We start from the raw sequence: 17,437 nt of genomic DNA, 5'->3' as shown, positions 1-17,437 counted from the left end.
AATTCCCAGAGCAACCAGTAGGAGGCGCCGCAGGGGTGAGTTGACCCGTTTACAATCACCCAAACCAAGGTTGTTCTCTACAGCCAGTTCTTCTCTGAGTTCCTCACTACTCACCAGTACCAAATCTAAAACAGCCCTTTTATTAGTAGCATTTGTCCTCCAATTTATATATGAAGTTAAAAATCTCACAATTCCCAGGAGTATTTGTCATTAAAAACATTAGAGCATTTGATGTAGCACCTTATATTTGTCTTCACTGAATTTCATTTTGTTGTGGATAGCTCAGTTCCCCAATTTATCAAGATCCCTTTGAATTTTAGCTTTATCCTCCAAAGTGTTTGCAAACCACCCTCCCTCCTCCCACCAGCTTTGAGTCATCTGCAATGATCAGTATGCTCTCTATTCCTACATCCAGGTACTTAATAAAGATGTGAAATAACACCAGACCCAAAACAGATCCCTGTGAAACCCCACTTGAGACCTCCTTCCAATCTGACATTCTTCTATTAATAGTTACTCATTTGTGGTTAACTAATTATGCATCCCATTTAATAGTAGTTCCACTAATGCCACATTTCTTCAGCTTACTTATCAGAATGTCACATAGGCCTATGACAAAAGCCTTGCTAAATTCAAGGTATATTATGTCTGTCATGCCCCCTAGCCACTAAACCAGTTACTCTGCCAAAGAATGAAATCAAACTGGTTTGGCATGATTTGTTCCTAGTAAATGGCTGGCTACTAGTGATCACCCCTTCATCCTCCAAGTATTTGCAAACTGTATGTTTTATACATTGCTCCAGTAGCTTCCCAGCTACTAAGATCTAAGTGAGGGGGCTATAGTTCACCAGCTCCTCCTTTTTCCTCATTTTAAAGATGGGCATGTTAACCCTTCTCCAAGACCTCTCCTGCCATGCATGAATTTGCAAATATTGGCAGTGGGGCCAAGATTTCTTCAGCTAATGCCTCCAGCAGCTTGGGGTAAATATGAGACCCTACTGACATAAATAGGAGGAGAGGGGTACTATCACACTATGCCTCTGTTAATACACCCCAAAATTGCATTTGCTTTTTTTTTGCAACATTACTGCAATATGATGCATTTCATCACAGCAAGAGCTCTTTATGAATGAAATGACACAGGAGGCGTAGCAGCCCAAGGAAAGACCCTGCTTCTGGTGGGAAAAAAAGAAGCTACGCAGGTGATCACTACCCAGGACAGTGGGCTTGGGAGGAGAAAAGCACTACAGCTGTAGTCATTAGATCCGTGAATCATTATCTACACGCTAAAAACCTAGCCTTGTAGATAGGTATGCAAGGTGTAATGGACTGTAGTAGTGATGAGGAGCCAAGTGTGCAGATGCCCTGTCTACTACCTTGGGCTGAGAAAGATCCCTTCCCTGATAGAAGATGCCTGTGAATGTCTTGAGATTTCTACATTGCACTACAATTCTCACATTTAGGTAAATAAACCAGCCACAGCTCATATTTTATTAACATCCCCACATTACTGCTGAGTGTGAATGATCACTGAAGTTACAGAATAGTTTAAGTGGAGAAATCATTTTGAAGGAAAAAAAAAAAGCTTGCTCTCAGTAAGGAAAAGCATGGTGCCTTTACAATCTGTTCAAAGTGTCACCAAGATGAAGTGTAGTGCTCAGCATAGGAAACTCTGGATACTGCAGATTAAAGATCTCAAGGATCCAAAAAAAAAAAAAGTGGTAATTCACTTTACCCCTTCCCTAAGTGAAGTAGGAGCATGCCCCTCAGTTAATTTACATTACTTCTAAGAAAGGAGGAGGAGTAGCTACTACAGAAGTTCTCCAGGAACAAGAGAGGGACTGTAAATATCACCCCAGTCTGAATCACTACACTTTACACACAAAAAACAAACCAGACTGTCAAGAGTCATTTCATGTATAAGCATGCACTACATTAGCCACAAAGCAGTACCCGTAATAATACAATTTTGACCGTTATCAGGTCATGGTTGCTTTTTTGTATAACACATGGGGAGTTAGGTGCATTTGTTAAACATATTTTCAAGCAGAAACAATTACATAAGAAAATAAAGGAAAAGCTGCTGGGGCAAGACAACTCGTAACAGTTTCATAAACAATAGTCTGACTTTAAAAAATTGCTTATACCTTTGGAAGGCTATGTAACATTGCCACAACTGGAGTGCAGAGGACAAACTCAAATCAGATCAGAGATATGAAACTCACTGTAAGCAAGGGAAAGAATTTACTCCAGATAACACATAGATAATTATAACTTCCATCAAGAATCTGCAGTTATCTACCACTGCAGATGTACTTTCCCTATATTTTTAACATGTAGCTTAGAAAAAAAAAAACCCACTGTTTTTGTAAAAGTCTGCTTTCTCAAACACAACTGTTCTAGGCACAAAAATTGTATACAATAGACAGCATGTTTATATGTACGATTTATAAATCAGTAGGTATATAAGAAAAAAATTCTTTCCCCCTCCATCTTAAAAGCAGAGTATCCAGATCATGGTCATCATGGTAGCAATGCTGAAGACTGCTGTACTAATCATTGTGGTTTGACTCCTGTTACACAGATCTTTTTGGCAACATTTGAAAGTGAAGTTGTCAATCTTGTATTTCTCTTTAATTTGGTTTATGTCGCAGTTGGAATATTTATAGCAAAGAGAGAGCGTGCTTTCACCTTTAAAAAAAAAGAAAAGGTAAGAAGTTATGCAAAAATTACTAGCTTCCCTGTAGAGAAAACCGTTTCACAAGGGTATTAAAAAATACAATAGATATTCAGAGGGATTTCCCTGCCTTGTTTTTTGTTATAACAGAATGCTCTTGTGAGCTGTTTGGGACATAGCAGGTAGACATGAATCCAGATCAGAACTTCTTATATAAGAATCTGAATTTCACAGGTGGACTCATTTCAATAGATGGTCATAACAGACACCACACACACAAAAGAGATATCTCCGAGTTTTGTGGCTCTGGCTCATCTCTCATCCTTCATCCCAAGCAGTGCAATCTGCAGGCAAGCGGCTCTTTTATATTATAATACAAGACCAGCACAGGGCGGAGATGGCCTTCCAGAGCCCAACCTGGCCAAATGGGATCAGCTATGAAATTTAAGTCCTAGTTCCTGGAATGCTGGTTTGCACTCATTTCTAGCTGGAATGCAGAGCAGGGGACAATGCTGGCAGGCAGAGTAGAAGCCTACAATTCAGTTTCCAAATTGGACTGCAGTGAAAATGAAAGTGAGTACTTCTCAGTGATGTACCACTTGGCTTAAAGAAACAACATATACCCCAATCCTAAATCAGTGAACTGGAGAGTGCTGGCCTCGCAGCTGGCAGTGAGATTTTCTCCTTTTACAAGTTTCCCCACACGTCCACCAGTCATTCAACAGAGCAGTCTGTTGGATGCTTAACTGCACAATGGAATCTCTTTTTAAACCATAAAACTATGTCCCCACAGTTGTGTTGGAACATCCATAGTTATAACTGTTCAAACTGTATTAATGCATACAATCCTACATAAAGCCTAAAGAGCCAACAAGGATTTCAGTAAGAGTGTACTTCAGATGGACATTCATACAGACTGTAGAAATAAAACCTATTTGATTACACTGGAATCATTAAAATTGAATGAATATAATTTACTGTATTTATTTTAAGTACCACATTTGAGAGGAGTGTAAACATACCAACTTTAAGCCATAGGCAAGAATCAGTGTCACTTGGGCAGGTAACATTGGTCTTACATGGCACAGCAGTAAGTGGACAGTTGTAACACTTCAGCATATATCCTGTGAGAGAGGGGGGGGAAGCCAGTTACTAAGTAATAAAACTTTATCCTTGTACATTTGATGTTCTGAAATAAGTGTGACTTTTCAAGATTATTGTTAGGTCAAAACAGTTGTAAATCCCTGAACCATAACCTCATGATAATCTGGTCTAAATACTGCAACTTTTAGGTCAAACCACCTAATCCTTTAGTATTCGGATTCCAACACTGAAGTCAAATTCAGCTCCTAATACATCCACAAGAGTCCAAGGAGATAGATTTACATAACTCTACTGCTTCCTGCTCCAAACAGCCTGAGTTTTAGCAGTTGGCAGGGGACCTGACTCCAACAAGGTCCAGAGCAACTGGAGCTGGATTTAAACAGATTATGTAACTGCTGTTCCACACTGCCTGAACCTGCAGCCTCCATTCCATCATCATCCTTTTCTCCTTTGTTTTACCAGTGACATCCGTACTGCCCACCCGTTCACTTCACCAAAATATTTGACCTTTATCTTCCTTGACCCTTATCTCCTCCTAGCTCCACTCCTCCCCACCCCTCCTCGTCCATTACCTTTCCCTTCTCTGCTCTCATTAACTCCACCTCTTACCATCCCATCACTTTACCAGTCTTTTCCTTCACTTCCTGTTCTAGCAAGTCCTCAGTTCCCCTGCATCTCTTCTTTGCTGCCAATGACATCAGTCTTATCCTAGCCCTATTGCTTTCACTCCTCACTTTCCCACATTATTCCTACCCTCCCCTTCTTCATGCTCAGTCCTCTGACTTTATTCCAAGCCCATGTCTCTGTTGGAATGCATGCTCCAGTGTAAAAATAAAAAATAAAAACAGCAGTACCACCAAGACATGCATACAAGTTATTATAACACTCTTCCTTCCTTTCCTCCCTTCTCCCAAGTTGTCCTAAGAAAGACTGCAAGACTCTGGGGCATGGACTGTCTCGTTTGTTCTGTAACTTTCCTACCAAACTTTGAGCATTATGGGCTGAAGCCTGCTCTTCTTGAAGCTAAAGGCAACTGTTCCCTGCAATGAGATCAGGACCTCGCCCTATAAAAGGGAAGACTTTTGTATTAGGGAAAGGTCTCAGATACATCATACTCAATATAAATCCATTCAGACCTTTCACGTCACATTTTAGCATGTCTGCCAACCACATTATTTCTTCACTGCAGGAAGAGAGGGGCTCTGAGGGAGGGAAGTCACAACCATAGTCCTTCATTGAAGGATCAAGAACAGCAAATGAAGCAGAGATGGGGAAGCAGCTGGACACAACACTGCTAAAAATAACAGTATAGACATGGGAAGCATTGCTTAGGTGTGTAGAGAGCTTGTGTAGGGGTTCAGGTATGTCGAGTACTCTACGTTGGCAAGCTGTGCATCACCATCTACACTGCTACTTATAACCATGCTACCTGGGTGTGCAGTGTCTGTACCTTAAGTATAGACATATCTTAAGTCCATGTACCTGTCTTCATACAATATGTTTCTCAAAACTGCCCTATGCAAGATGGAGTGTCAGTGTTCCTGTCACCCTCTAATCATTGCACTCTAAAGAAGCTATTTGGAACATACTGTGAGGCCACGGACTCAAGTGTCAAGTAACCACTTTTTTGGCCAGTGGCGCTCTCAGGTATGGGAGGGGTAAGATAACGAGGTCCTTCCAGGTTGGCAAAGGCCAGTGGGGGAAGTGCTGGACTCAGTGCTGCAGGAAACTGACAATGCTTTCTACAATAAGAGAAAAGCTGTGAGATACGCACTTAGAGGCACTGGTACAGTCTTATCAAAATTACATCATTTTAAGATGACAGTCTGGACCACTGCCACCTTGCATTGAGTCTTCCCTTTGCAATAAAGATCAAAAAGTTGTGAGAGTTGTCCCACCACCACATCTAGATGCCTCAGATTTCCTTGACATTTTAATCTGATTCCCATCTTGGATATGGTGCAGAGACTGCTCTTGTTGTGTTGATGGAGGATCTCTCAGCCATGGATGATGATCAAATAGCTTTCTGATATGAGATTGAACAAGTGCTTACAGTACTGCTGATCACAAGGCATCGATGACATACTTGTGGATCTGATGTTGCTGTTTGAGCAATAAACAAAGCCTCTCAGAGTGCTCTCAGCTGGAACTGTTGGGTAATTACTACTGTGACCTGACACTCATGTGGCATTCTCTTGGTCAACTTTATATACAAAAAGGTACAAGGAGGGTTAGTGGAGAAGCATGGATTGCAGTGTGTTCGACATACTGATGTTACCCAACTTTGTGTTTCTATCTTATTTGACCCAGACAGTTAAATATAGGGCATGGAGGAGCACAAACTGGCTGAGTCTCAATGTATCTAGATTGGGGCGATGTGGGGAAAGCAGATATGGTAAAAGTAACACCAGCTGGAGATGTGTGTGATGTACATCCATTGCATATGTTCCCAACCTGGATTCTCATTAGATTTCTGGTTATCACTGAATGATCAGCTTTCAGCAGCAGTAAAGATGGCTTTTTACTGGCTAGGAGGCTACAGCCTTACCTTTCCAACATGGACCTCACCAGTTTAGAGGATGCCTTTGTCAAAGCAAGACTGGATTATGTGCGACTACACCTTAAAGCCATTCAGAAACAAAAGCAAGAACACAATGTGGCAGCTTGCTTGGTGAGTGAGAGGTCTTCTCATGTGCACATTCAACCAATACTTTGTGATCCAGATGGGCAGATTATGGAGTCCAGATGAAGTGAAAGATCTTGGTATTGCTCTGTAAAGCAGTAAGTATTTTAAGAACATCCTATCCAAGAGACCACGTCTCTCTTCATACAGTTGAGATCTGCAAGAGTGCCTGAGATAAGTCCTCTTGGTATACCACATGTTGGTGGAAGGACATTTCCTGTGAGGGCCCTCTTACCTTTTGCTCCATTCAAGACATGCTGCAAGGATCATTTTGAAACACAGCTAAAGAAATGACCACAGCTTGTGTGGTGATGTATGCAAAATTATGGGGAATTCTTTTTTAGATCTGATTGTGCTGTCTGGATAATAGGTGATTGAGTGCAGTAATTTGTAGGGTTGTTGTTTCTTCTCTTTAGACTGATTTTTTCCAGTTTTTAAATTAACTAGACAACAAAAGTGTAAGATGCTCTTGTTCTTCTCTAAATAAATACTGTTACTGTACAACTATGAATGTCAGGGGCTACTGTTAGCATTGGTTCTCAGCAACATGTAGCGATCTGTCAGAAGTTTTTCCATTTGTATAGACATGGTCCCTATTCAAACCTGCTTCAGTTTGAAGTCTCTCATTTGAAAGGCCAAGACATAACAACACATTAAAGAAAGGGTTAAGTCCCTTTTCTCTGGGGCAGGGGGAGGAATTGATTAGAAGAGGGGGAAAGTGAAAAGAAGGAGATCAAGTGGGAGAGAGAAATTTCCCCTTCCTTCTTGCAAAAGGAGGAGACGTGGGATTCTCTCCCCGTCCCCTTTACACATGCTGGTATGTGCATGTGCACATTCGCTCTCACCCACCCACCTCTCCCTCATGGTAGAGAAATTTGAAAAGATTTTTTAGTTTATAACTAGCAAAGTACCTATTTAAAAATCCTAATTCTGAAGTAAGTAGTAAGAATTAGAACTTAACATTCCATGTAGGATGGTCTCAGGGAATCCGCTATACATTTACTTCCACATGCACCCTACTTAAGACAGCTGTGTAATAGCCTGCACCTTTGATGCTGATCTGGATAGAGTCAAAACACATTCTATGGAACTTGGAATTCCATCTATACCAAGTCCATATCCCAAGCTCTTAATCTGCTTGCCCTTGATTTATGCCATATTATTATTGTATGAATATTTACATAATTCAACCTTAATCTGATATTCTATTGCTGAAATAGGATTCTGCTATTGCATTGGGCTGCAATTGGTTTGCTGTTTGCAATGTAATGCATGCTGCATAAAAGATAGATTGGCAGACCACTACAGAACTCTAGCAAAACCAGGTGTCGCTAAGTTCAGCAAGGGCAGGTGTATACTTCCCAGGGGCTGTGCACAAGGGATCACTGAGCCTACTGTAGGTAGTGGGCCAGAACAGCTTCTGGGAAGCAGTTCTGCCACCTGAAGGAAAGTGGTGAGAGGATCCTCCCCCTGCATATTTGCTCAGCACCAGCACAGCTACTTGGGTCTGATGCTGGGCTCATAATTTGCCTTTTAATGTAGACATTTCAGGATACCTACCAGAACTGCAAAACACAGCCAGAATAATGAAGCCAGTGAGCAGGACACAATTTGTTTTGTTCCCGTTCATGTTTCCTCCTATATCTGGAAGCAAGAGCACAGTCATGAGTTAGGATTACACTCCTTAGCTCAAAATATTTAATGTTAGGGAAAAAAAATTCTACAAAACCATCCTTTATAAGGGCAACAGGATTTGGAGATTCGAGATGGGGACCAAGGTGTCGAAGTGGAGATAATGATCCCATACCTCACTGAAATGTTGGGGGAATAAATTCAGTAATGTATGTGAGGCACTGGATATTACAGTGATGTGGGTTGTATACCCATGAATACATATGATAGAACAAACATTCAGAACCCTTGACAATACTAATTATGTGGCCCACCCATGACAATTACAGATTCTACAGAATCCCAGCTCATTAATAAAAAGTTACTTCCTCCTAGGGTGACCAGATGTCCTGATTTTATAGGACTGTCTTGATATTAGGGGCATCTTACACAGTACCCTATTCCTCTCCCACCCCCCATCCTGATGTTTCACACTTCCTATCTGGTCACCCTAGTTTCTACCCATCAGGCTGTGAAGAAAACATTCAAAATGTGAACCAAGTGAAAACCAAAGCAATGAAGTCTACCAGAGACTGCAGCCAGCCTGTCATGGCAAGTTTTCCCTCTCCATTCATTTCACTGAATTCTAAAGTCTAATGATGATAGTTAACATTGATATTTAAAGAAGGTCACTGCTGATCATTTTAGTAGAAGTGCAAGTGGGTAGGCACAAAGTTCAGAGGGGGAGACTGGAAGTTGCAGCAGAAGGGTGTAGCCCTGAGGATTAGTCTGTTGGTCTGTATAAAATGTCTTTTTGATAAATTTAAGTATGTAATAGGCTTATAGATTTATAGATTTGCAATAACTGAAATGCAAGATACCTCCAGGTCAGACATCCTGTGACGCTGAAGGCAACCTTTGGGACCCTTACTCAGAAAAGTAATAATAAGACAAAATACCTACGCAGATGTCTGGAGACCTTTAACTGAACCAATAACAGTAAAGGGTGGAAATAGGGATTTTTGCCCACAAATCTAACAAGTACACCACAAATGCGTACATAACTGTCACTCATACGCACACACGTTAGCCTATGAGGCAGGTGTATCCTAACATTTCCGTGGGGGAAAGACGAAATTTGGGCATAGGAGGAAGGATTTCTGAATAATGCTCTATAAAAGGTGAAACAAATCACCATTAGGGAGGTGATACACCCATCTATCTGTTCCTGTTTACTCCATCGCCTCCACCCCATCTACGCATCGATGCTACCCAACTACGAAGGCTATTAACTATTAATAGGCCGTGGTATTATTTCTTTTCAAAGCTGTAAGTATAAAGGAATCTAGTTTCTGCTTTACCTTCTAAAACACCTAGTTTATGTAGGGTTAAAGCCAACTTCCTCTATCAGAAGTGTGAACACCCCCCAAAGTGCTACTGCACAGAGTGAGTTTATAACAGTGTATTATCATAAATATCTCTCTTAAAGAACTGTGATATTTTGTAACTTTGTAATCTCGAACTGTTTTAACATTTTTACATTTACTTATTGTTTCATTGATTTTAATAAAAGGTCTTTATGACTATTTCTGTCTCAGTGTAAGTTCCTGTCAAATACCCCGAAGCTCCTTTTATAAACTGTGAAGCCTGATTCAGGACGAACTTTATCTTCTGATCATACACATTGGTGAGCCATACCCACATTATTAATATCTATTAATTATTAATATTACTAATTAATTAGAAATTTAATTATCAAATAAAAATTAAATTAAGTGGATAAATTCCACCGACCCTACTAACCCACCCCAAATCAGGCTACAAGGGAAAAGAGACACAAAGGAAGATGAAGAAGGAATAAAGATAATGAAAGAGTAGAAACAGCTGTGGTCCTAAAGGGCAGCACTCAGTGGAAAGGCAGCAGTAAGGCATTAAACAGTAAATATAGTATCTATTGGGCTTCTGGGAACCGGGCAGGCGGAAGCCTGCCCAATGCTAAAGGATCCCCCCTCCAGCCTAACGGGAGGATCTACAGGACCTCAGAAACCCACTAATTTCAGGGGACAACTAATAAAAGAACAGGGACAGGAGTGCAGTCCAAGGGTCATAAGAAGGGAGCCTGACGGGGACACCGAGCAGAGAACCCTGGACAGCACCCACTGCTCCTCGAAGGCGTCAAGGGAGCCAGTGGACGCCGCCCAGAGGAACTCTGCCCAGATACGTGAACGGACTAAGGACCGGAACCAAGCCCCACAGTCACAGGAGTCTCCACTGGCCAACCTCCTCTCCCTGGTTGCGTAGATGGCCATTTTAGCCAGGGCGAGGAGGAGGTTGACCAGGAGGACCCGCGGCTTTAACTGGAAAGTTAACTACTACACAAGAGACATATCCTACTGTAGTAGTAGGCCTGGCTGCCTCCTGTGCATCCTCTGGTGGCCTTTGAGTCAGTCTGCAGTGCTCTGCTTTGTTTTTTTCCTTTTCCCCTTAATATACTCAAACACACTTATCCATTTCCATCCCCTCTTGGGTTCTGCTTTACTAAGTTAACCAACATTCAAAATTAAACTTTAAGTTGATCCATTCTCCTAGGCCTGTCCTGCCTGTTGCCTCACTCCCAAAGTTTCAAGTTTCTCTATAGGAGCCTACTCTGTGAGAACTCTGCAGGGTCAGGAGCCTGGCTTCTTCCTTCTGCTCTTACTGGGGAAGCAGGTGATTCCTGCTCAGAAGTACCCCCTTAGTAATCAGAGTTGTTTGACTCCAGGCAAACCCAGTCAGACTTTCCCACAGGAGCCTCCTGCTCATCAGGTTCTGCCCTCCACCCTCCTCTGAAGTCAGGTTCTTTCCTGCAGGAGCCTTTTTTACTCCCTGCAGTTTTCCTGAGCTTCTCACCTTCATTGCAGTCTCCTGCTGCTCTTTATAGGGAAGTACTTGATCTCAGGTGTGGCCTATTCAGTAATCAGGGTTGGCTAGTCCCAGGCCATGCAGCCCTTAAGGGGCATGCCACCCTGTTACACCTACCTTTGATCTTTGAGATCAGTGGGAGGCTTGCACAATGGGAGATCCACTGTGAACTGAGGTTAGCCCAGGGTTTTTCCAAACAGGGGTCACTGCTTGTGTAAGGAAAGCCCCTGGCAGGCCGGGCTGGTGTGTTTACCTGCCCCATCCGCAGGGCCAGCCGATCGCAGCTCCCACTGGCCGCAGTTCGCTGCTCCAGGCCAATGGGAGCTGCTGGAAACGGCGGCAAGTAAGTCCCTCGGCCTGCACCGCTTCCAGCAGCTCCCACTGGCCCAGAGCAACAATCCGCAGCCAGTGGGAGCCGCAATCGGCTGGCCCTGCGGACAGGGCAGGTAAACACACCGGCCCGGCCCGCCAGGGGCTTTCCCTACACAAGCAGCGACCCCTCTTTGAGAAACCCTGGGTTAGTCTCTGGTACTGTGTTTATAACCCCTCCACAGGCTGATTAAAAATGGCATTAACCCTCTGCCAAAAGATGAAGGTGACACCCCTAATCTATCTAAATAGCTTTGGATCCAAGAGGTTGAAGGACTAGCGGTCCAACCATGAAAACGAGAGCGAGGAACTCCTAAATCCAATCCATCCTTCAACACTGATTCCCTACGCTTTTGTCTTGAACATCACTTAACTACTCTGTGTCTCAGCTTCCCCTACTGTAAAATGGGGACAATTTCTACCGTTTTGGGGGTTAATAAATAGTTACTAAGGAGCTTTACTTCCTACGTATTTTATTTGATGACTGGCATGGATACAGCAGGTAACTAGGAAATGAACACCAGATCATTCTGTTGCTATGGGACTAGCCAAATTTTACTGATTTCTCGGTCCTTTGTGAGGCACCAAAATCAAAAATGAAAGACTTGCAGCACATTCCTGCCTGTCAGCAGACCTCCAAGTTCTTATACACTAAGAACAGCAGCATTTATACAGCAGTAGCCTTTGGACTTCTACCGCTTCAGTCTTCGTAATGTCACATTAGAGGATCCGTCATCTTTTCACACTCTAAGATCAGATGGGTCTATTGTGATCATTAATGATTAACACAAGCTACAGAATTTTACCCAGTAATTTGTGTAGTGGAGATAATTATTCTTCCTGACCTGCCTTTCTCTACTCCTTGGAGGAAAGGGAGAGGGGGTGGAGGACTCAAAGCTGAAGCAGAACCATCACCTCCAACACCAGCTAGCCATCAGGACTCCTTGTTCTGTCGTACACTGCTCCAGAATGTGGGGCAGCAAAAGGAGAACTGCTGGCTCGGTTGTCAAGTCTTGTTAAACTATAACATCTATAGTTAAGGAGTGCAAATGATCACTTCCCTTAGTAATTCATTCCAGTGGTTGATGACTCATTTAAGAAGTTGTGTCATTTTGACATTTTTCCACTTCAGATTTCCTGTCACTGGATTTTGTTAGGCTTTTTGTCTGCTAAAATTAAGGAGCCCCTTCATATCATCTCCTTGTGTAGAAACTTGCAGACTATGATAAAGTCAAAACTTAACCTTTCTTTGAGAAGATAAACAGATTGAGTTCTGGAAAACGCATCTTACAATAAGTCTTCAGAAATTCAATTTTTCTAGTTCTTCTCTGATCTCCCTAATTTTTCAATGTTCTTTTTGAAGTGTGGAGAGCAGAACTAGATGCAGTAACCCAGTAATGGTCTCACCCATGTCCTATATAGAGATGTTATCTCCCTATTCTTACTTGATAATCCTTGGACGTGTAAGAGAGAACACTCTGTTGCCCTTTTGCCACTGCATCACATTGGGACAGGACCTCACAGTCACTTAGTCATCTACAATGATTCCTGAGGTTTTTTCCCACAGAATCACTGCTTTGTGGGATAGTCCCCCATCTTTAAGTATGGCTTACATTCTTTATCCCTAAACATATGACTTGTCACTTGGCAGTATTTCAAACATGTTCGATTGTGCCGTTTACTGAATGATCCAGATGGCAGGCTCTAAGGCACTAACATTGTATGTCTGCTATCAGTTAGCTCAATTTAAATGGATTTTAAAAAAGACTGTTAATTTTGTGTAACCTTATTTTTTAAAAATTGGTGCTACTCATAAGTCAAATGTCCAAGTAAACCACATCAGTTACCTTTATCAACCACACTCAATTTTGTCGAACAAATGTGACTCTTTCACAAGACATTTTCCATGAAACCATGCTAACTGGCATTACTTAGATTTTTGGCCTCTAATCCCTTATTGACACAGTTGGATATAAACCCTTCTATTATTTTACTTGGGCTTAATATAAGGGTACGTCCATACTACCCACCCGGATCGATGGGTAGCGATCGACTTCTCGGAGTTTGATATATCGCGTCTAGATGAGACGCGATATATCAAACTCCAAACGTGCTCCCGTCGACTCCGGAACTGCGGAGTCGACGGGGGAGCCGCGGACTTCGATCCCGCGCCGTGAGGATGGGTAAGTACTTCGAACTAAGGTACTTTGAGTTCAGCTACGCGAATAGCGTAGCTGAACTTGCGTACCTTAGTTCGAACCCCCCCCCCCATTGTAGACCAGGCCTAAGACTTACCAGCCTGTAATTAGCTTGCATTATTTTTAAATGGAAAACAAAGTATTGGCACAACACTGGCCTTCTTCCAGTCCTCTGAAATTTTACCAAGATCTATTAAAAACGAATACCTGTGGTCTGCAACCAACTCAGTTAAAGTTCTTGAATGCAAGTTGTTGGGAGCTGCTAATTTTTGAATCAACTAACTTTAGTTAAGATGCTGTTTAATATCCTTCTTTGTTACAGCTAGATACATCATTCAGCATTAGCCCAAATAAAAAACAGAAATAGGAATTGAACAATTCTGCCAGTGTCATTTCATAAGTCTCTGAAGGGTTGGTTCAGTAAAAACAAGCCAACCATCTAAATTCATCCCCGGTGAACTCCCCTGAATCAATAGAGTCACACAAGGACTCAATACATCCAGGCATATGCAATGGGAAAGTCAGACATATTTAAGCAATTGACAGTTAACAGCAAAAGGCTCCTGGTTTTTGGACGCCTCAGATTTGAATGGCACTCACAGCTGCCATGGTTTAATGTTCTTTGGCCAGTTCGACAAAACTATCAGTATGAACTGACTGTCTCTCTCTTCACACAAACCCCTCTTTGCAAACACATACCTTCTGAAGTTTCCTGAACATTAGGCTTATTTTTATTTTGCCATTACCCTAAGCCAATATGAAGTCACTTGACTTGCCCTACATCTCTTCAAACTCCATACATGGTGGGCAGGATGAGCGGATATGTAGTACTTGAGTCTCTGTGGGCATGATTCTGATGATCTGCTCAAGCGACTGTGCTTAATTTTAATGGGACTATCCTGAGAGCAAGAAACTCCAGAGCGTTCTAAGCGTGGAAGGATCTTGCCCTGTACAAGTCAGACTGTTTGGGATCTTCCTGTACTTCTCGGCACTGCACTTTGATAACCTGACATGCATTTAAGCGTTCTGCTAGCTTTCCGCTCTCAAGCCGCACTTCTCGCCCAGCACATCCGTTTAGCGCTGACTTTGTGCCCGCTACATATCTAGGGGTATGGCTACACTTACGGTTTGCAGCGCTGGTCATCCAGCTGTGTAGGAGCAGCGCTGGTGTGTGGCCACATTTGCAGCATTAGCGGCGCTGTTGGGAGTGATGCATTATGGGCAGCTATCCCAGCATTCAAGTGGCCGCAACGTGCTTTTCAAAAGAGGGGGGTGGGGTGGGGTCTAGTGTGACAGGGAGCGGGGGGAGAGAGAGAGGGGATTTTTGGAGCCAACACTGTGTGTTTAGCTTCCTGACTTGAAAAATCAGAACATGTTTCCAACCCCTTAGTCTTAACTCTTAATTGCAAACAGCTGCAGCCAACACAACTCCCCGCTGTTTCATTCACTCTCCCTGCCTGCCTCTCATCTGATTGTTTACAGCCAGGTACAGATGATCACAGCAAACAGGAGCTCTGTTTGTTTTTTAGATAAGCAGCAACGGAGCTCCGTTCACAACAAAACAAAGAGAGGCTGCATAACAAAACAAAGAGAGTAATTTATAAAAGCATTCTGGGATACACCTTATACCCTGGAGGCCAATGGAATCCTTATTCCCCATGCTGAGTGAGGTGTACGGCCAGCACTGCAGCCAGGGAGTTGCAGCGCTGGAAGTGCCCTGCAGGTGTGGCCACTTACTAATTGCAGCGCTGGTAGAGGCTTTCCAGCGCTGCAACTCGCCAGTGTAACCATACCCTAGGAGGCACAATGCCCGGGGCTGCTAATGCAACATTACTGTTTAGCCAGAAAAGGGGGCGGGGGGGAGAAGATAAACGGCCTGATAACCCCTAGAGCAGCCAACTACAGCCAATACATTACAAAGAACAAGAGAGGCTGCAGCCCCGGGTGCCAAGTCACGGCTCACCGCAGAGTTCCCCCCCCCCCCCCTCCCGAAGACGCTACATAGCTAAGACTCACGCCACTCCAGCCCTGCCGGGGGGTGGCAGGCGATGGCCAGACACAAAGGCAGAGCTGGGAAGCCGGACTGCCTCGGGCAGGGCGCGAATCCTGCCGTTAACGGAGCCCGCGCGTGAGGCAGCACTTCGGGGGAAAACAAATTCTGTGGCCTAGGCCCCGCGGTTTCCTTTCTCGCCCGCCAGACCCGACACCAGAACACGGGCCTGTGGCAGAAGCCGCCCCCGGAGCCCGGGAAGGCGCGTGCCCCGCGGGCGGGAGCGGGGAGGCCGTGACCAGGGTACTGCACCGTCCACTACGTGTCTGACACGGCAGTGCCCGGACGGAGGGTCGGTCCCTGGGCACCGCACGGCCCTGGAGGGAAGCCCGGGCTCTGCCCCAAGCGGTTATAATTCAGGAGCCCCCGCCCCCCGACCGCGAGCCGCGTCCTGCGCCCCCCGCTGCAAACACCCCGCGGCCCCTGCCCCTGCTCACCCGCCGCCGCCACCAAAGGATCTTCCAGGAGGCTACGCAGCAACCCAACGGTCTCCGCTCCCGGCCGAGCTGACACCGCCCTCGCCTACTTCTCGTCTTCCGCCTCCTATCCCCGCGTCTAGGAGGGGCCAGCCCGCTGCAGGCGTCTGCGGTTTCTCTACCCCCTGCAATCTACAGGGCGGCAACTTTCTCGCTCAGGGGCTGTGGGAAAAAAACCCCTGCGCGCAGCACGTTTCAGCGGCTGTGAAGCGCCCCTGTAAACCGTGCGGCCGCCCCTCCTGGAGAGTTTTTTTTAGCGCTGCTAATGTAGACTAGCCAGTCAATCCCCAGAGCTGAGCGGTGGCAGCGATTAGCTGGGCGATAAGGGGGGGCTGAGCATGAATTTCTGCAGCTGGAGGCTAGACTAATGCCAGCTTCTTCGCACGCTAATGTTATCCCAGTCCCCAAAGCTGCTTGCACAGATTCTCTTTTATGGGTCTGATTTGCTCGTAAGGCCCGGCTGTCCAGCACACTTTTTGGGAAAGGGCAGCTATTTTTGCTCCCGTGGTGAAAAGGAACTCGAGCTCTTCCTCTCTGGAAACAGACACACCCTGCAATGAGGCAAACAGTTGCGTAATTCCTGCTGTGGAAGTTGCTAAAAAGCATTCCTTCCCCATTCGTCAAGGATCACAAGATTTGGACTAGATTGCCTAGGTTTTTGCTTTACTAAGAATGGATGTATCTGCTGCAGGGCCCCTGCTTGTGAAGAAGGAACGTCATTTAAAATTTAAGCATTTATCAAACGGATTTTCATTCTCTCTGAAAGCAGGGAGAGAGATAATTCAAGTAGACCCACCCTTGTGGTTGTTGTGGAAGTAGAAGCTAAGAGAGTAGACAAAGCTATAATAAAAACAAAACAACCGTGAGGCTAAAGCAGTGGTTGTGAACCTTTCCTCGCTACAAAAACAATGCGGAGTCCTTGTGGCATTTTAGAGATTAACCAATTTATTTGGGCATAAACTTTTGTGGGCTAAAACCTGATGAAATGGGTTTTAGCACACGAAAGCTTATGCCCAAATAAATTGGTTAATCTCTAAAGTGCCACAAGGACTCCTGGTTGTTTTTGCTGATACAGACTAACACGGCTACCACTCTGAAACCTGTTTCCTGACTACTGAGCCCCTTGCAGGACTCGTATTTGTCTTATGTACCCCCAAGTCTCACCATTTAAAAACTACTTGCATACAAAATCAGACCTAAAAGTACAAAAGTGTCACAGCACACTATTACTGAAAAATTGCTTACTTTCTCCTTTTGTCTCTATGAAATTTAAGTTTGTACTGACTTCATTAGTGCTTTTTTGTAGCCTATTGTAAAACTAGGCAAATATGTAGATGAGTTGATGTACCCACTGGAAGACCTCTGTGT

General features: G+C 44.1%; 1 protein-coding gene across 1 annotated transcript; it reads right to left on the bottom strand.

Annotated features, from left to right (window-relative positions):
- Positions 1 to 2,480: 2,480 nt before the first annotated feature.
- Positions 2,481 to 15,846, bottom strand: CD59 (CD59 molecule (CD59 blood group)). The gene is made up of 4 exons (XM_045015518.1): positions 15,560 to 15,846; positions 8,025 to 8,108; positions 3,700 to 3,801; positions 2,481 to 2,691 (listed from the first exon to the last, which is right to left on the bottom strand). The coding sequence occupies exons 2-4, from the start codon at positions 8,092 to 8,094 to the stop codon at positions 2,495 to 2,497; spliced, it is 369 nt and encodes a 122-aa protein (XP_044871453.1). The 5' UTR covers positions 8,095 to 8,108; positions 15,560 to 15,846; the 3' UTR covers positions 2,481 to 2,494.
- Between the last annotated feature and the right edge of the window lie 1,591 nt (positions 15,847 to 17,437).

This window comes from Mauremys mutica, chromosome 4 (assembly GCF_020497125.1).
Source record: "Mauremys mutica isolate MM-2020 ecotype Southern chromosome 4, ASM2049712v1, whole genome shotgun sequence".
Classification (NCBI taxonomy): Eukaryota; Metazoa; Chordata; order Testudines; family Geoemydidae; genus Mauremys; species Mauremys mutica.
The sequence above is the reverse complement of the archived record's forward strand: the minus strand, read 5'-3'. Positions and strand labels throughout refer to the sequence as shown.